A 20,660-nucleotide genomic window follows, 5' to 3' on the forward strand; every position below is an offset into this window, starting at 1 on the left:
GAACTGTTCTGGGTCTATTACAAGATAACTCTATCGAAAACATTTATGGCATAGTGTCGATTAACTCTTCCCTTACTTTTATTTTTATGCTTTGATAACAGTTACAGTAAGGCACTTACAAGTGCACAGAGCAAGGTGCTTCAAGGGTATAAAAGCAGAAATGTGAAACTCTAAGTTATGACAACAAAAAAAAAAATAATTATTAGATCTGTTTATAGTTGTAGCTAAAGGATTTTCTCTCCCTCTTTGTATCACCAGATAACGATACTGCTGAAAGATGTGACAAGTCTGACCAAAGAGAAGACGGCCAAGCTCATCCCTAACGCCATCCAGATTAGCACTGAACACGAGAAGGTACCACAAAGCAGACATTGGAAATTAATGTTAAAATGACCATTATTTGATTTCCAGACTTTTGTTAATTTTGGCCTGGGTAGCTCAGCGAGTAAAGATGCTGACTACCACACCTGTAGTCCAGGGCATGATGAGTGACACCAGTCAGGTCTCCTAAGCAACCAAATTGGCCCGGTTGCTAGGGAGGGTAGTCACATGGGGTAACCTCCTCGTGGTCGCCATAATGTGGTTCTCGCTCTCGGTGGGGCGCATGGTGAGTTGTGCGTTGATGCCGCGCAGAATAGCGTGAAGCCTCCACACCCATTATGTCTCCACGGCAATGCGCTCAACAAGCCACGTGATAAGATGCGCTGATTGACGGTCTCAGACGCAGAGGCAAATGAGATTCGTCCTCCGCCGAGTCACTACGCCTCCATGAGGACTAAGAGCGCATTGGGAATTGGGCATTCCAAATTGGGGAGAAAAGAAAAAAACATTGTAATCTTGTAAGTGAATTCTTGTCCTTTGATTCAAATCTCACCAATCTTTTTATTTGTCAGCACTTCTTCACATCGTTTGGGGCGAGGGATCGCAGCTACATGATGATCTTCAGACTATGGCAGAATGCACTGATGGATAATGTGAGCATATCCCTCCTTGTTCAGACTCTAGTTTATACTGCTTGCAATTTATCTAAATAAAGTCTCCTGTCAGCATCAGCGCTGTGCATTTGTCAGTGGGGTGTAGACTTTCATATGGCAGGCAACCAACATCACCTGTCTACAGGCCATAATGCCTTGCATTCTGGGATATTGAGAAACGATTATAAATATACTGGTCCCACTTTATATTAGATTTCTTTTACTACTATGTACTTAAGTTCAAATACATACAATACAATGTATTTATTGTGTAATTACATATTGGTCAGCAAAATTCACATTTGCTGCTACTGAGGTTGAGGTGTGGGTAGGGTTATGCTTAGGGTTAGGGGTAAGGTTTAACATTGTAACTACATATGTAATTAAATGTAGGTAATTTAAATGTACAATGCAACAACACAAAATAAGTACATAGTAGTTAAAGACACCTAATATAAAGTGGGTCCAATATACTTTTTTATGCAATTCTCCAATGTATCAATAAAATGGCTCCAATTTCAGTAATAAAAAATGTAGTATTCACACAATATTTGTTTTGTTTTTTAGCGCTTATTAGCTTAGCACCATACTAAAGTCAAACTTCATTTGAATCAGTTGCATGTGATTGACCTTTAATTAAGTTGCTGTCCTGGAAAAGGGTTTCAAATCATTCTATTATGAGGTTCCATTCTGGTAAAGGTGCTGCACACTGAATGCATGCTTGCACGAAAAAAAGCAAGATGCATTTCTTCGAATAGAACAGAACACGGGTGTCTCGAAACGGGTTTAAAACAGTCGATGTTCCTTTTAACTTGGCACAGCATCTAAAGCGCTTCTATGCAATGCAGGTGACACTACAGATGAATTGTAATGCATGACTACAACTCCTGATTCAGCAAGCTTGTCTGTTTGAAAAAATGCCCCTAAGATTGTAGCTGCTGTATGTAATAGACAGTGAGGCAGCTCACTTGGTTTTGGAACAGAGCTACTGACTGTACAGTCAGTCAATGTCTATTTATAATTAGTAAAGAAATTTAAAAATACACAACAGCTAGCTAGTATTATTAGCAGGAAAATGTATGTCATCAAAATCCTTTAAGTATAAAAAGCTGTGTCATCACTTCTGTTGGCTTATAAAAATGGTGTTGAAGCAATTTTTAGGCTAATAAAGTGCTGAGACTATCGTGTTCCTCTTCCACAGACTCTGTCTCCCAAGGAGCTGTGGCACATTGTTCACCAGTGTTACGGCACAGAGCTGGGGCTCACTAGTGAAGATGATGACTACGTATCCCCTACTGCTGAACTTATGAATGGCCTGCTGTGAGTACATGCTGAGAGGAATCTGTTTATTAAATTTGCCTTTGAAAACAAGGAAAAACAGACTAAGTGTACCAGTATATTTACCTTTTTGGTTTAGTTTTTTAGATTAGGCATATTCTAAATGTTTGCACTTCCCTTAAAGGGACAGTTCACCCCCCCAAAAATATCTCTGATTTACTCACCCTCATGCATCCCAGATGTGTATGATTTTCTTTCTGTAGATCCTCACAATGCAAGTGAATGGGTACCAAAATCTTGAAGCTTCAAAATGCACATAAAGGCAGCATAAAAGTAATCCATAAGAGTCCAGTTATAAAATCTATGTCTTCAGAAGCGATATGTTAGGTGTGGGTGAGAAACAGACCAATTTAAGTAATTTGTTTAATATAAATTCTCCTCTCTGCCCAATAGGTGGCAGTATACACAAAGAATGTGAATCACAAAAAACTAAACTAGAAGAAAGTGAAAGTGGAAATTTATAGTAAAAATAATATTGATCTGTTTCACACCCACACCTATCATATCACTTCTGAAGACATGATTTAACCACTACAATCTAGGATAAGTGTTACTTTTATGATGCTTTTTTTGTCCTTTTGGAACTTTAGAATTTGGTACCCATTCACTTGCATTGTATGGACCTACAGAGCTTAAATAATCTAAAAATCTTTGTTGGTCTGGGATGTCATGAGGGTGAGTATATGATGAGAGAGTTGACATTTTTGGGTGAACTTTTAAGTCCATTTGTAATGTTAGGCAATGTTTATTGTGTCAAAACAGTAATAATTTAGTTTTCCATGACCATGTTCCTCCTCCCTGACCCTAGAAATAAAAAGGCTACTCTACTTTTAAGACTTCTTTATGTAAATAGCCTCTTTTTTTACTGTCTTATCTCCACATACTCCATTTCAAACTGAATTAGTAAAAATAGTTTTTTTTTCATGATATGGCCACTTTAAAGTAATAGTTCACCAACAAATGAAAATGATGTCATCATTTAATCAGGTTGTTCCAAACTTGCATGTCTTTTTTCTTTTGTGGAACACAAAGGATATGTTTGGCAGAATGATCCATTCACTATAATTAATCTATTTCTTTCTCCATACAATGAACACAATGTGGTGAATGATGACTGACTCATTATGTGCCCACTCCAATGATTTAACTGACTTTTAATGTATGACTCTCTCCCCTCTAGGCCGGTTGAGGAGTCTGTCTCCGTCACTGACCTGCTGGATCTGGGTTCAGTGCCGGTGCCTTCCATGGTCTCCTCTTTCCCCTCATCTGCCTCCATTCTTCCCTGTGCTTCAGGTTCTTCGCCGCCATCATCCTCGTCGTCTTCTTGCCAGCCTGTGGAGGTGCCGCCTACTCAGGCCAGTGTGGAACCTGAGGCCAGTCCACCCAGCTCCCAAAGCTCATTGCCCCCTACAACACACTCCATAAATACTGGAACTGTCCCATCCTTAACTGTAAGTGTTACCTGCCACAATAGACTGGAACATTTATACAGGGAATGGGCCATTTGTAGGGGTTGTAAAAATACATTGATACATAATTTCTTTTTTTTTTTTTTACATTTATGCATTTGGCAGACACTGAGCTTAATTTGAATGCACTATTCAAGGTATACATTGCATCAGTTTGTGTGTTCCCTGGGAAACAAACCCTTGATCTTGGGATTGCTAGCACCAAGATTTACCTGTTGAGCCACAGGAAATCTACTTTGCGAAAATGGATGTACACATTGCCAGTGTATATAATAACCAATGTATTACGCTTTCATTTCTCATCCAAAATACAAGTTTTGAGCTTGTGAATTTATAATTTTGTGTTAAAATTCCACTTTGATTTACTTTGTCCCTCAGTTACATTGGTGTCTTCAACACATTTTATAATGAAAAACAATACTTAATTGAGCTACAAATAATTGCATTGACTTGGATCGAACTGAATTGTGACAAATTTCATGATGTTTTGTAACATTAAGTAAAGAATTGTAACTGAATCAATAGATATCAGATCTAATATTTACACCCCTGGTTGTTTATTTAATCACATTTTCATATCCATCACAGAATTATAATAAATGTAACTTTAAATTGAAATAATTTAAACATTTTACATAAAGTATTGCTTCATCTTCTACAAAGTTAGGGAGTAAGTGTTTATTCTTCCATCACTTGCTTTAATAGATCATGGAGGAAGACGGGGACAGCCAGCCAGAATCAGCCAATCAGGCACTTCAGTCCCCTCCATCTATCCCATACAGCCTGGGAAACCTCTCCTCATTAGATATGACCAATGATGAGGAGCTTCCAACTGACCCCAGCAATTCCTCTGACACTCAGGAAGAGAGTGAGTGCCGGGGTCTTACCTCTGTTTTTCAGTAAAAGTTATGACTTTGATGTCTCACAAAGTTGTTTAAGATAAACTGACAAAACCACTTGCCGTGGTGCAGTGCCGTGGCCTTGCAGTTAGCACAGACCCTCCTATAAGTTGAGTTGTGATGTTAATGCAAGTTTTTGTGTGGGTTGTGTCATTAACATGATTCTGGCCCCCCTCTCTTCTCTGCCTCATCATGACATCTACATGCTCTATAAAAAAAAATTGGTCAAAAAAATAAAATAAAAACACTTTTGCAATACATTTTTTATTGATTCATGTATACACAACAATAAAATGCCAACACATATACAACGAATCAACATTTCACATTCAAACCCCACTAATATCCCTCACCATTCACCAACCCCACCCTGACCACCAACGAATAACCCTGTGGTCCCACATAATAACACACACAACTAAAATAAACAAAAAAGTAAATATAATAAACATACATAATTAAACTAAACTACACTCTCCACATCCCCTCCCTGAGAGTCCCCCAAAAATGCTAAATAACTGCCCCATTTCTTAACAAATATGTCCCAAAACCCCAGCCTTCTAGATTCCACCTCCTTGAAAGCAGCCACCCTTTCCATTTCCACACACCACTCCGAAAATGAGGGCGCTCCATCAGACTTCCATCCTCTTAAAATGATTTGCCTGCCAATCATGAGACTGGTCAGAACTGGTGATTATCCCCCAAATTTATGACCGCCCCATCACCTAAAATACAGAGTCTGGGACAAAGTAAAACCTGAGTGCCCAAAACATGACACATACAACTCTGAACTTTCAATGAAAATTCCTGGATCTTAACACACCCCCAAAAATGGATTGTGTCTCCATCTTCTTATTGGCATTGCCAGCAGGTGGGTGTGTTTTTAAGACCAAGCCTTTACAATCTAGAGGGGTTCCAATAGAATCTATGTAATATCTTGAATTGTTTAGAATCCTAGCCCACACTTCCTCCTCCAATACCAAGTTTAAATCTTTCTCACATGATAGACGTTTTCTCTCACGAGGAAGGACCAATGTGCCAAATGTCTGAGACAGAATGCATAATAATAAAACAAAATCTTTGGTAGGCCTAGCCCACCTTTGTCAATCTGCCTATGTAACTTATTCAAATGTAATGTAGTAATGTAATGTAATCTACAAGGAGAGATTGTAACAAGTAGTCACATTTTGGAATACAATTCGTTTTAATAACATTAACCTTCCCAATCATAGATAGATAGATGTAATTAAGCCCACATCGATTGAAAAACGTTTTAGAGTCAAAATTAACTTTTAACTAAATAAGACCAAATACTTAATGCCCTGTTTGGGCCACTGGAGGTGCCCAGCTGGAAAGCCATTACTGGGCAGTATGCTGTCAGAGTCAAAGTTTCGGATTTTGTCCAATTTACTTTGTATCCTGAGAGCTTAGAAAAGGAAATAATAATTCTGTGGACTCGAGGCATAGCTCTAGTTGGGTCGGAGACAAATAATAAAATATCATCTGTGTAAAGCAAAAGCTTATACGCCATACCTCATGCCACCACCCCTGGAAAATCATCCTCCTCTATTATTGTTGCTGCTAATGGTTCCAGGGCAAGCCAGAACAATAATGGGGAAAGAGGGCAACCCTGCTGGGTGCCCCTATCCAGAATAAAATAATCTGAAATTAATCCATTCGTTTGTACCGCCGCTATCGGGTGTCTATCAAACCCCTTTTCGACATCAAGTGAGTTGGCAGCAACCAGAGTCTTATCATTTGCCACTGACCACATGATATTGATGAATCGCCTAATATTATCAGAAGAGCTGCGGCCCCAAATAAACCCCACCTGATCTATTTGTATAAGAGATGTCATAACTTTACTTAATCGGTTAGCCAGAATTTTTTAAAATATTTTTTTACATCTAGCTGGATCACGGAAATTGGAAGGGTAACTCTTCCACTCACTTGGATCTTTGTCCTTTTTAAGAATCAGTCTAATCCGGGCTTGCATCATGGTTGGTGGAAGCTTTCCATTCTTTAATGATTCCGTATAAACATCTAACAGAAGTGGAGCCAGTTCTGTAGCATAAGCCATTTGAATGTAGGTAAGGCCTTAATTACCTTGTCAAGCTCCTCCATGTTTATCTCAGAATCAAGAAAATTGTTTTGCTCAGTCGTCAATTTAGGGATATCTAATGGTTCCACAAAGTTTCTAATATCTTCGTTGGTAGACGAAAATGTGGAACTATAAAGATCAAGATAGAATTCTTTAAAAGCATTATTAATATCAATGGCTGTGGTAATAATTTCACCACCAGCAGATTTCACTGAGGGAATAGTAGAAAAAGACACTCTCTGTTTTATCTATCTATCCAAATGCTTCCCAGATTTGTCCCCTGACTCAAAATGTGACTGTCTTGCCCTGAATAACCAAAACTCCACCTTCCGTGACAAAATAGTATTATATCTGTATTTCAATCGGGTCAATGCCATCAAAAACACTACCCTTAAAATGTTTAAATTTAGCTTAATCATAAAATATGTGTCAATTAATAAGGCAGACTGGTTTATTTTAACATTTTTTTCTCTGCAGGTGAGGTTGAGTCCTTCTGTACAGACCTCAGCGGCCGATTGCATATCAACATAGTTGTTTGCATGAGCGTGGATAAGCTCCATGACCTTCTGTTCTCGGACACTCAGTTCATACAACACCTCTTCTCCCAACGGCACTTTACCGGTCAGTTGTACACTCTTATCCATGCCTGAATTATTATTATTTGTTTTTTATGTAAATGTATGTCAGGAAATTACAAAATGTCCACTATCTCTCAGTGTATATCAGAGTATTTGTTATTTGTCTTTTTTTGTAATACTGCCCCTAGTGGACTGGATTTCCTGCTTGATCCCTGACTGCACTGCTGACTGTTATGTGCATGGCTCTTATTGTCTTTCCCTGCAGCTTTCAGATGTCACGTGCCCTTGTCCCTCCTCCTTCCATTCCTGTATGCCCTTTTAGAGGGCCTTTGTGCAGTTAATGAGCCCTCAACTGTTTGTTTTCACTATTTCTAATAGCATAGACTACCATAGCCTCTTTCTCTTTGTTTTCTCTTTCTCATTTTGTTTTCTCAGTGTACTGTTTGTTTATTCAGTGTACAAAAAAGGAAATGGCAAGAACAGACTATTCTATGTAGATTTTAATATGTAATATCAGCAAAAAATGAAACATCCTCTCACTTTCAACTGCTTTTATTTTCAGCAAATAAACCCCCCCCCAGTTCTTGAGATGTTACCCCACATTTCCACCAATCCACTTGCAAGTTCCCGCACATTTCTGGGGGCCCTGCCCTCACCCTCCGATCCAACAGGTCCCAGACGTGTTCATTGTTGAGATCCGGGCTCTTTGTTGGCCTTGGCAGAACACTGACATTCCTGTCTTGCAGGAATTCATGCACAGAACGAGCAGTATGTCAGGTGGCATTGTCATGCTGGAGGTTCATGGCAAGATGAGCCTGCAGGAAGGGTACCACATGAGGGAGGAGGATGTCTTCCCTGTAATACAAAGCGTTGAGATTGAATGCAATGACCACAAGCTCAGTCCAATGATGCTGTGACACACTGCCCCAGACCATGACGGACCCTCCACCTCCAAATCGATCCCGCTCCAGAGTACAGGCCTCGGTGTAATGCTCATTCTTTGACGATAAACGTGCGTCCGACCATCACCCCTGGTGAGACAAAACCACGACTCGTCAGTGGAGCACTTGTTGTCAGTTCTGTCTGGTCCAGTGAAGGTGGGTTTGTGCCCATAGGCGACATTGTTGCCGGTGATGTCTGGTAAGGACCTGCCTTAAAACAGGCCTACATGGCCTCAGTTCAGCCTCTCTCAGCCTACTGCGGACAGTCTGAACACTGATGGAGGTATTGTGCATTCGTGGTGTAACTCGGCAGTTGTTGTTGCCATCCTGTACCTGTCTCGCAGGTGTAATATTCGGATGTACCGATCCTGTGCAGGTGTTGTTACAAACGGTCTGCCACTGCGAGGACGATCAGTTGTCCTTCCTGTCTCCCTTTACCACTGTCTTGGGCATCTCACAGTACGGACATTGCAATTTATTGCTCTAGCCACATCTGCAGTCCTCATGCCTCCATGCAGCATGCATAAGGCACGTTCACGCAGATGAGCAGGGACCCTGGGTATCTTTCTTTTGGTGTTTTTCAGAGTCAGATTGAAAGTTCTCTTTATTGTCCTAAGTTTTTATAACGGTAACCTTAATTGCCTACCATCTGTCAGCTGTTAGTGTCTTAATGACCGTTCCACAGGTGCATGTTCATTAATTGTTTATGATTCATTGAACAAGCATGGAAAACATTGTTTAAACCCTTTACAATAAAGATCGGTAAATGTATTTGGATTTTTACAAAATTATCTTTTAAAATACTGTGTCCTGAAAAAGGGAAGTTTCTTTTTTTGCTGAGTTTAGATACTATGTAGATGCATAAATATGTAGATACTATGTAGATAAAGAGATGGTAGCCATTGTAGCACTGTGTGAGAAGTGTTTTTCTCTTGTGCGGAGCTCTTTGTCTATACTGTCTACATGGATAATTCCCCCCTAATCTGTGCCCCTTCAAGTGCTCTGACTGTAATGATCAACCATTTTCCTCCCTCTGTCCCTTAACAAATACCCTAACTTCTCTCTCTCTCTCTCTCTCTCTCTGTCTCTCTCATGTGATTGGCTCAGATCTCTCTGTGCACGAGTGGCAGCAGGACAGCAGCAGTGGAAGCAGCAGTAGAGTTCTGAGTTATACCATAGCCATCAACAACCCGCTGGGCCCAAAAACTGCTCCTGTGGTGGAAACACAGGTGGGTTCAGACTTCTTTTCTATATTTTTAGTTGTTCCATAATCACCCTAATTCTTACTATGTCTTGAAGCTCATGGTAATTTGTAATGGGGTAATGTGGGCAAGGAGGCAGAACCGACTGAACAGTCAACATAAGTTTTAATAACATAAATAAACTCAAATGAACTTAAGCGGCCACATGTCTCTCTCTCTCGCTCTCTCTCTCTCTCTCTCTCTCTCTCTCTCTCTCTCCCCGAACTGGCGCCTCTGGCTTTAGTTGTACACTTCTCATTTTTAACCCTTCCAGAACTTGACTTCCACTGTAATTCATTATTGTAAACTTCTGTACAGTAGTAATTGAAAACATCAAGGATAGAGCTTAACTTTTGTTAAGCCCAGAACATTTCTTTTAAAAAGCATGTCTGAGACATTCTCTACAGTTATTGGATTGTATTGTGTTGTAATGCACAGACTCTCCACAAGAGCAGCACACAGGGTGAGTGTTACGTTGTGGACTCGGAGGTCATAACATCAGGCATCCCCTACCAGGACTACTTCTACACTGTACACAGATACTGCCTCACCTCTGTCAACAAGCACAAGAGTCGGCTCAGGTAGAACTGCCTAACCATTTTATGTTCGTATTGTATTGCTTTAAACGCCAACACTGCTCAGAAACTCATTGTGTGTGTCTGTAGGGTCTCGTCTAATATCTGCTACAGGAAGCAGCCGTGGAGTCTTGTGAAAGCTCTGATAGAGAAGAACACTTGGAGTGGCATAGAAGAGTATTACAGACACATGGGTAAGGAGACTTCCTATGTTACTCTTGTTAAAGCTAATGTAAAATGAGCATTCTTTCTTCATTCGCTCATCCTCATGTTTCTCCAAACCTGTATAACTTAATCTTTCTTCCGTGGAACACAAGAAGAGATGCGAAGCAGAATGTTAGCCTTAGTCACCATTCACTTTCATTTCATCTTTATAATCCTCCCTATTAGTGTAACATTAGCCCTAATAATGATTTCCTGTGTTCCTGCTCAGAGATGGAGGTGTGTAAGCTGGAGACGCTGCTACAAACGGAGGTTTCTGTGGTGAGTACTGGGGAAGCTGCTTCAGCAGACTCCGCCAAGACAAACCCGACCCTGCGCAGACGCAAACGCAACTACCCCCGACGAGCAGGAGACCGGGAGAGAGAGAGGGAAGGGCCAGGAGGCGGCGGGGAACGGGGCGACAGAGGAACTGGTGAGGAGCGCGAAAGGAGAGAAGCGAGTGAGTCCGCTGATAAGATTCATTCTAAGAAAAAAGTCCAATTAATTTGATCTAATTTTCTTGTGGATTGTTTTTCTTTCTTGACAGTTTTTACTTGCTACTATCCTTTATTATTCCTCAAAGGTGCCGTAAATGGCAAACAAATGATGATGAGTTTGACTTTGGAATGCACTGACATCTAGTGGTGAAATGTGACATTACAGCACTAAAAAGTGCTTGTTCTGTGTTCTCCAGGTGCTCAGTATGTGAAAGAGAGGTGGCGAGGGGCCAGCAACAACAACAGCATCTCCACCATACTGCTTATTGTGAGCTTTATGTGAGTGTTTCCACCTTTCTGTATACAAAGTGTTTGTGTGAGTCTGTGAACTTTCATGTTTGTGTGTGTGAGTTTGCAATGTCAGCATTCACGCAAACAGCTGATATTATTAGGTTCACTTTAGATGGAACAAAATTCAATTAAATCTTCTAGCTGTCGGGATTTTATCACTAGTGGCAAGTGGTTTCTGTCTAAGAAGTCTTTTTTTCTGTTCATCTCACTCAGCTGATTTCTAAAGAGTAGATATATCTAAAGATCAGAATGCAGTGTGTTGACTGGCTTCTCGGACAACATGCTATGATGATGTTTATTTGAATATTTTTATGAAAGGTGAAAATCATTTATCACCCAAAATTGAAAATGTTGTCATTTATTTTTCATACAAGTCGTTCCAAAACTGTCAATGGACTTTTTTTCTTAAGTGGAACACTAAACGAGATATTCTACACAGAATTTCCAAGCTGCTCTTTTCCAAACAATAAATGTGGATTGGGACTTTTTGTAGCTAAACAATCCCCATTCAGTTTTATTTTATGGAAATCAACTTAATTTAATATATCACTATATAATTACATATTAAAACAAATCCTATTAAAATAGTTTAAAATAATTAAATCATTAAAATGTATTATTTAAGTCACTAAATAAATCAATATATGTGTTCAGTGTATTTCATTTTAATAGCTTTGCATCCATTTTTAACTCACTATTAGATTTGAGTTGATGTAAAAAAAAATTGAGATGAAAAAAAAAATGTTTCTTAAGAGAGTGAGAAAAAAAAGAAGGCACAAAGACACCTAAATATTTTTTTCAACACCTTATTTTTGTTTTCACAGTGCGGTTTAGGACTTCTGTAAATTATTTCTTTTATTTTGGGAAATTGAACTCTCCATACTTTTACAACCTTTCCAAACATTACAATGCTTCGTAGTATCACTCTGATCCAGTTTACAAAGAAACAGACATTACTTAAGGGTGTCGGTCTCTCTTTTTCTGTTCCTCCTTTTGCTTACTAATTTCTCTCCTTGCTGTTCTTCTCTCTCGTCTTGCATTCCTTGCTTCCTCCTGCACATAGGATCTGTGTCAGGTAGAGCCTCTGCCTCTATGAAAAACTGATTTTCATGATCCCAAACGAAATTCCTTATACACCCTCAAGTACAGAAAATGATATTTATATATTTGCTTTCTTCTTCCTCCAGTCTGGTTGTGCTGGTGGCTCTGAACATGATGCTGTTCTACAAACTCTGGGCACTGGAGCGGGCCGCACACACACTGGAGACGTGGCACACCTACTCTCTAACTGACAGGTACATTCAAATCTATGTCACATTTGATTGTTGTCATATGGTGGCCTGAACTCATTCTGCTTCTTAGTGTTTGTAAAAGCTTGTCCTCATGCTGATTTAAAGTTATCGTCCTCTCTCCAGTCCTCTGCCTCAGTCTGCAGGAGAGTGGGCACAGGTGCTGCAGCTCCAGAGGCAGTTCCATCAGACCCAGATGAACAAATGGCAGCAGATTTTACAGTCCTCTGTCACACTTCTGGATCAGGTACATATCAGAAATAAACATAAAAAACTAAATCCATCCCAGCTATCAGCAGAGACATTAGCTGATGTTTAGGAATATGTTGCATAAGGTCAACTGTGGAAATCATTAACGCAATAAAAGCTTATTCAAAGACATGACCAGCAGTTTTGGAATATCTGATTTATTCTAGAGAATCAGTTTGAATGTAAGGTTAATTTTTAAGTCACTGATTTTTCAGTGCTGCTGTTTCTCAATGTTTTTAACTTGGTTATATACATTTATAAACATTTTATTATGTTCAGGTCATTTTTGACCCATTTATGATTTAAAAACAGTGGAAATCTAATCTTAATCTATTATTTGGTCAAAATGCCTTCAGGTTCCCCACAACAATGAATAAATAAATAATAATAAAAAATATAAATTTAGGATGTTTTGGTTGGGTTGGGTACTAGGCGTTGCTAGGGGGTTGCTAGATGTTTACTTACTGGCCCAAGTCAAAAGAGACCATCCACAAGTCTTAATGGCATCTAAATACCTAGATTTTGTAGTGGACCTTTTCAATGGAAGTCTATAAGATTTTTTCACTCATTTTTCATCTGTCGGTATTCTAAAATACAAATATCGTTGAAAAAATAAATAAATATGAATTTGTTTTAAACAGATACAATGTTGAAGTATTCATATTGTCAGCTTTTTCCACTCCAAATTAAGTGTTTTCTACATATATACTGTAAAACAATAGGTATTGTATGGAGCCCCTTAGAGGACCGAGTGGGATGTTTCTTTTCTGAAATAGTTTTGCGTGACCTCGCAAGAAATGTTGCAATAGTTATTTTTGCACTTTGTTAGTTTATCGCAATGTGTTTTGCATTCCCTCTCAATAAATTTACCATGGATTTACTATAGTAACCACATTTTTACCTTTGTAGTAATACCATCGTAATAATACAGGAAAATGAAAACTGGTAATAAAAACAGTTTTGTGGTTCTTATTTTTAGTAAAACCATAGTAACCACTAGAATTACCATGTTTAATCTATAGTAAAAATATGGTTACTATAAGGATACAGTATACTGTATTAAAACAATTGGTTACTTAACTTTTCAAAATTATTACTATAGTAAAAACATGGTTTCTGCAAAAAAGAAGAAAAATCATGGTTCGCCTACATTAGTCATGGTTACTTCAATATTACAAAAAAAACCATGATTGCTGCCGAAAACTATGGTTACTACAGTCTAAAATATTACTATAATGAAAACTTATTGCGAGGGCATGCAAAACTTATTGCGAGGGAACGCAAACAAATTATACGCAAAACTTATTGCAAGGAGACGCTCGAACTTAGAACTTATTGCGAGGGGACTCTCGAACTTAGAACTTATGGCGAGGGGACTCTCGAACATATTGCGAGGGGACTCTCGAACTTAGAACTTATTGCGAGGGGACTCTCGAACATATTGCGAGGGGACTCTCGAACTTAGAACTTATTGCGAGGGGACTCTCGAACTTATTGTGAGGGAACGCAAACAAATTGCGAGGGCACTCAAACTTATTGTGAGAGCATGCAAATTTTATTGCGAGGGAACGCAAACAAAGAGGGATCTCAAACGTATTGCGAGGGCATGCAAACCTTATTGCAAGGGAACTTAAGTTTTAACTTAAATACGTTTTCACAAAAACATTTCAGAAAGAATTTCCCACTCTATCCTCTAAGGGGCTCTGAAACATTGACATATAGGGGGCATTCTTTCCAGATGAAATGCTACTATAAAAGCTTGTGTTCAGTGTGAAAAACTAGCCTATGGCAATGTCATGTTTATAAAACAAAAAAAGGGGTGCTGTATACGTACAGTATATCTACTGTACTCTACCGGGTCTTTTTTGACCCGAACAGAATGGTTGGTCAGAATTTTCTCTAAAACAGAAAGGTTACGTTAGTATAATTAGTTGCATTTAGTGTAAATATATGTGTTTAAGGTTGATGCTGTAGAATTGAGATCCTCATCGATTCTGTGCCAGTTAAATACTGCTGATTTCTTAAATTATAGGCCTATACACTATTAAATTATATTCCCGAACATGCTTCTCATAATGTCTCTCAGTATCAGGTAATTTTTCTCCCCCTCATGTAGATGAAACAGTCCCTGGAGAAGCTCCACAGAGGAATGATCACCCCAGAGGTGCAGCAGGAGTCCGATCCTGCACCAGACACATTGACAGATCAGTGAGATCCCGCCCAATCTCTTAACGGTAACAAACCCCAATAGAACCGTTTACAGACTCTCACCCCTGTCACATGGGCATCCAGGAGAGGGAAAATCTGGAAAGGGAGATGGTGCTTTCTTTAGTGATATTAAAGTTGGGAATGGTGTTTGGTATCTCTGGGTTACCCAAACGTCCTAGCAGCAGCTACATTCTTCTGGCTGTGTAATAAACACTCAACCCTTTGTTCAGTTTGAACTCCTTAAACTCTATGGGTCTAAAGCAATAACACAAATGTATGGGATCAGCTATACTCCATATATGGAGAACATCCGTGAATTTCAGCTGTGCTGCATCCTGAGCCGTTCTGGTCTGTCGTGCATGTCTGAGAAAGCTGAATGTGAGCTTTTAGCAGACTGTGATTCGTTTTGGAACCATTTTTTGGAAATGTCGAGCTTGGGAAAGTTGCTTCAAAGATGGACATTTCAAAGAGGGAAGGTGGTTTGTGGTGGACACTGCTCTCCTAACTTTTGGAGGACATCAATCTCTAATCTAGATCAATCTGTTCACCTGTCGAAATAGGTAATTTTTTTATTTTTTCATGGAAGAGACACTCCTTTTTATTCAGTAGCTCTTCCGTTTTGTTATTTTTATTATTTTGTCTGATTACTGAAACTTGGAGCAAGAAATTGTGTCTGACCATTGCAGTATTTATTTAACAGACTTGAATTACAGTTTACACTGCGAAAAAATCATTTTCTTAAAATGTTTTTTTTTTTTTTGTCCAGTAAAATATCGATACATTTACTTAATTAGCAAAATTGCATGTTTCCTTTAAGCATAAATCTAACAAAAATTACGTTTATGCAAAACAATAATGAAAAAAAAAAATTGGCAAATGCGGTAAGAAAAATTACTTTTAAGATGTATTCTCTGAAAACAATTCATATGATTATTTTTTTTTACTGGAAAATGTGACAAAATACTGATTAAGAAAATGACTGTGTTGCAGTGTAATGTCGATAAGTCATTGTATGTTTCTGCTCATGTTGTCTTTGAACATGGACCAATGTAGAAATGAGTGATATGAATTCCCGTTTTAGCAAAAATGTGGAACAATTGTAATGACAATTAGAAGTTAATCTACAAGACAAAATTGCAAAAAAAAAGAAAGAAATGTAAAACATGCAACTGTTACTTAGGAAAGAGTATCAGAGTGACGATTGTTTTTACACGCCTTTAGCATTTTTACCATTGCTTCTGCCTCCCTAACACTTTAATAAGTTTTGTTTTTAAATCCCTGTGGTATTTATGATGTAGAGGTGAGTGGAGCTATTTTGTGTGGTTGTGTACGTTTTCAGGAAACTTGTTGAGTTTTACTTGAATTAAACTGAACTGTTCATGCGTACTGCAAGCTTGACCAGTTGATCGTACAAACAGATCCAAGATCTTCAGCCATTCCTGGGGATGGACATTTAGGACCAACCAGAACTCAAGGCCAGGAGAAACTAAAGGAGATGTGCAGGCAGTATTGTGATGTATTTGACATTCCTCTCAACACTGTAGATGGGTGAATCTCGCAAAGAATATGCTCGGAATCATATTTTAACTGAAGCATATTTTGCGTAAAGCTTATTAAGCCTATTTTTAGAACCATTGCAAATATTTTAAATTGTGTCCTTTTATTTTCAAGACAATTGAACACATTTTCCCTACAAATTCTCATTACCATAATTCAATAGAAAAAACATTCCTGTTACTATGTGTATGGATGTTTTACTTGTGTGTCTCATTATTGTAGAACAGTATTAATAATCATATTGTTGGACAGTAATTTCTTTTAATAAATCAACATAAATGTTGTATAAATATTTAGCAATTTATATAATATTTGTATAGGTTAAATAATCCTTTTTGCATTGCAGCAATAAGAATGGATTTTCTTCACATTACGGTTTATGAGAATTGGGAGAAATGTGCTTAATTGTAATGAAAACAGTTTGTGTGTTTATATGCACATCAATACCCAGATAACTACCACAAATCAGCTTATTAAAAATATCTGACAAAGCAAGAAAACATGTGTTGACATGAGACTTGAAATTGTCCGATTATTCTCTGGTTTTGACAAAATGCAAAATGGAAGCGTGCACGCACGTATTGCATAAACATGTAGGAGTGCTGGTAAAAGTGTTTACATGCAATGCAAACTTTTATGTGCGTTAGATTAGTACATTGCGTTAAAGTAATCACATTACTAATAACAATCTTTCTAAAATACTTTTTACAGAAGTTTTTTTTCAATCAACAAATTCAAAATGTCTATATTTCCTCATTATTAGGAGACACACCCCTATTGGAGGCCACAGAAACACAAACACACACACGTATTCATGTTAAATGTATTCTGCATAAGTAATATTTTAGATATACATGTAACCCAAATAATGTACTTAAAAGTAAATAACAGATATTTTTTGATAATTACTTTGTAATTAGATTACACGTAACACTGGTCACAAGGCAAAACATCTTAATGGCTTAATTTTCTTCATGCAAAATAAAAATGTGCTTTTGATTTTAGGGTGATATATGACCCGGACATTTCTTGACAGGCATCGTGAGATTTACCCTGAGGTTTTGCGTTGATTTTTGTGTCTTGTGTTTGATTTGGACAGTCTGTTACTATCGCCCATTTAATTTGTGTCTTCCTGTATTTGTCATCTCGGTCTGTCCTGCCCTTCAGCCTCAGTAATCTCTCCCTCCTCTGAGTGTGTTGTCAGAGTGCTGTCTGTCTGTGGGCGCTGCTGTGCAAAGCCCTTTCTGAGTGATGAAAGTGTGTGCTATTTATTCGGGTCAGGGAGGGAGAGAACGAAGGTGGGATATATAGACATGATTGTAAAGATGACTTGGTGACAGTTAAAATGTAGAATAAAAACAATTGCAAAAACATTGTACAATTGCGTGTTACTAAATAGAACATCCTTTTCTTTTTGGTTAGGAGAGTTCCTGATCAGTGCCAGTCAAATCATCTTGTAATGATATTATGGATGGGCACATTGGTTATGCAATAGACACATTCAATGAACTGGTTCAAACGGATGCACCTGTCAAGCATTTATTAAGGAATTGCCAACAACATTAGAAACCTGTACTTAAAAGTTCAGTATGGTTTAATGGTCATCAGGCTTTACTATGTATAATATATGCTATTAGGGATGTCGCGATTAACTGCGATTAAAATGGTCACGGTTATTAAACCGTAAAAATTGGGAAGCTACGGATAAAAACCGGAAAAACAACCATGTTGTCTATTTAAAAAAAAATGTAAAAAAATTCTGAAAATGAGTATTTCAATGTGGGTCTAACTACTTGCGCCGTGTGCCCTGCCCTCTGCCTGACTGGTCTGTGAGGCTATTACTATGGTAACGGAGTTCACGAGGTGTTTGTCTAGGTAAGGCGGGGCGCGTGCCGTAACATGAAATTTCAGCGCACGTGAAACTCTCAATATGAAAACATGGCGGAACAACGCGATCTCCCGGACTTGTATCCGACGAAGAAGCGAATTAAATTAGCCATTTAGAAGCATTATGTCTATCTAAAAAATGACACAGGAGTCGTTGAAGACGGGTATCCAATAGCCTATGCAAAACGTGCAGACAAAAAGTGCCAGTAAAAGCGGTGAAAACATCTAATATGTTCCAGCACCTGAGGAATCACCATCCAGAGATTCATGACCAGATGAAGGTAATAATTTTACAAACATAGTAAATATTATATGTAGTGTACTACTTACCTTTTGGTAAAGTCAAACACTGAATTGAAACTGTTTTGGGTTATTTATTTTTTAATTTATATTGTATTTATTGAAAGGGTATACAGACTTTTTGTTGAAAAGGTACATTAGCCTACGTTTTGGTGTCTGAGGGCAGTTAGAGAAAATTGCAAAAACTTTAATACAAGTACTTTACCTACTTATTTTCAACTTGTTTTCAGTTAAAATTAGGAATGTATATGCTAACTGCGTGTCCTAAAGAAAGCTGCAATAAAACTTAAGTTGTGATATGTTTGTGGAGGTTTTAATTGTTGCATAATATAAACATAAAAATCGTGAAATTAGATTGATTTTTATTTATCAGACAATAATCGTACCATCAGAATTGCACATCGTGACATCCCTATATGCTATGAATGAGCCTGATGACATGAAAATATGTTTGCAGAGGAATTAAGGGAACTAGGTCTTTGGGGGCGGGTATGTTATGGATGCCTACAGCCCACCACACCAGATATTGCATTTGTAAATGATGTATTAGTCATTAATGAACCCCTTTATAAACTCTTAACAATATTGGGAATTTAAATGTAAACGGTTTCCTGTCTTTTTTTTTGTAGTGACATAAATATTTAGTTAAGTACTGCTGTTTATAATTACTGTATATTTAGATTAACTGAGCTTTGGTTATCTGAAGATGCTTTTTTAAATTTAATTAGCTGTACTTCGTGTCCATCTACAATGTAGATTCTACATTATGTTGAGTTTGAATGCAGTCGCCCTTGATGAGAACATTCTTTTCACACTTGTTTGTATTTTAAGATCAGCACTTCTCTATTAAATTGTCTAGGTATATTATGCATGGTCAATGCATTCAAAGTGTCAAAAAGAAATCCACACATTTCATTTTCAGTGTATTTTATTTTTGTTCTGTATTTTGTTATTTTTTTTTGGCAAGCAACACTTTCACTTTAGCATGAACTGCATACTTGATTTGTTGAGGCCTGTGGGACTCTGTGCATACTGTACAGAGTCCCACAGATGTGCAGACACTGTCAATTTTCTGTGACATTAAAGTGTTACAATACCATGTCATTTTTTTTTAGTAATTACAGCACTTAAAGGCCACCTATTATCGAATTTTGAAAATTACCTTTCATGTAGTGTGTAACATAGATTTAAGTGAACAAAAACATCCTGCAAAGTTTTATATATGAAAGTTCACCGTAAAAAAAGTTATTGTCTCTCAAAAGTAGGAGTCGACTCTGAGTCAATGTAATGAATCGTTTTTCCAATGAGTCATTTTCCTTTTCGTTGTGACGTCAAGACGAAAAATTATCAAATTGGCCGCGCCCACTCATTGTGCGCGCAGACACCAGGGAAAACTTGAAAACATCATGTCGACAACAAGACGCTGTGTTCTGAAGTGCATATCAAAAGTGAACTTTTTTCACTGCCCAGGGACGAGCATGTGAAGAATCAGTGGCTAGAGTTTATATTTACAACTATACCACACAAGTATAGCCCGAACTGCTGTGTTCGCGTCATTTTAATGACGATTGCTTTACGAACATGAATGCTTACAAGTGTGGATTCGCGAGCCGGTTGATACTGAAGGAAGGTTCAGTACCAAGTTTATTTGGATCAGCTTCCTCCTCCGAATCACATCCTGTAAGTATTATTAATAATTGTTGCTTTTATGTGTTTTTTAGCATGCTTAATAAGTATTTGTGTGTGTTGTGTAAGTTACGCTCAGCGCAGCTTCTAGGTCTCCAATGTCAATTTTTTTTTAAATATGTGAAATGTTTGTCGATGTTATTGGAGTTGTCATAAAGAATAGAGCAATAACTTGTAGTAATGGAGTGCTTTACCAATATGTTTATGCTTTGGGCTAACGCAAACAATAACTGATTGGGTGTTTACCACCAAACTTTGGGCTATGATCGCTAACATAAATCAACTCAAATTCCTTCTCTGATTTTGATTTTTTTTTACTACAAAGCGGTGATGGCCGTTCCGTTTCTGACAATCTCTGCACAGAGTATACCAATCACAA

The 20,660-nt window shown here is 38.0% G+C and overlaps 1 protein-coding gene across 5 annotated transcripts in view; it reads left to right on the forward strand.

Moving 5' to 3' along the window:
- The window catches only part of LOC127655811 (protein Aster-A-like), a 67,524-nt gene that overhangs the window by 26,162 nt on the left and 20,702 nt on the right, over positions 1-20,660 (forward strand). For 3 of the 5 annotated variants that reach the window (XM_052143796.1, XM_052143797.1, XM_052143799.1), the window contains 14 exons: positions 259-354; positions 894-974; positions 2,176-2,294; positions 3,493-3,763; positions 4,487-4,649; positions 7,259-7,402; positions 9,408-9,529; positions 9,980-10,122; positions 10,207-10,310; positions 10,550-10,777; positions 11,012-11,093; positions 12,293-12,400; positions 12,521-12,641; positions 14,760-20,626. In XM_052143796.1, the coding sequence (XP_051999756.1) occupies positions 259-354; positions 894-974; positions 2,176-2,294; positions 3,493-3,763; positions 4,487-4,649; positions 7,259-7,402; positions 9,408-9,529; positions 9,980-10,122; positions 10,207-10,310; positions 10,550-10,777; positions 11,012-11,093; positions 12,293-12,400; positions 12,521-12,641; positions 14,760-14,855 (1,878 nt within the window). In that variant the 3' untranslated portion in view covers positions 14,856-20,626. Of the gene's footprint in view, positions 1-258; positions 355-893; positions 975-2,175; positions 2,295-3,492; positions 3,764-4,486; positions 4,650-7,258; positions 7,403-9,407; positions 9,530-9,979; positions 10,123-10,206; positions 10,311-10,549; positions 10,778-11,011; positions 11,094-12,292; positions 12,401-12,520; positions 12,642-14,759; positions 20,627-20,660 lie in introns of those variants that run through there. The other 2 variants (XR_007972091.1, XM_052143798.1) reach the window with 2 other exon arrangements.

This window comes from Xyrauchen texanus, chromosome 15 (assembly GCF_025860055.1).
Source record: "Xyrauchen texanus isolate HMW12.3.18 chromosome 15, RBS_HiC_50CHRs, whole genome shotgun sequence".
NCBI classification, from domain to species: domain Eukaryota; kingdom Metazoa; phylum Chordata; class Actinopteri; order Cypriniformes; family Catostomidae; genus Xyrauchen; species Xyrauchen texanus.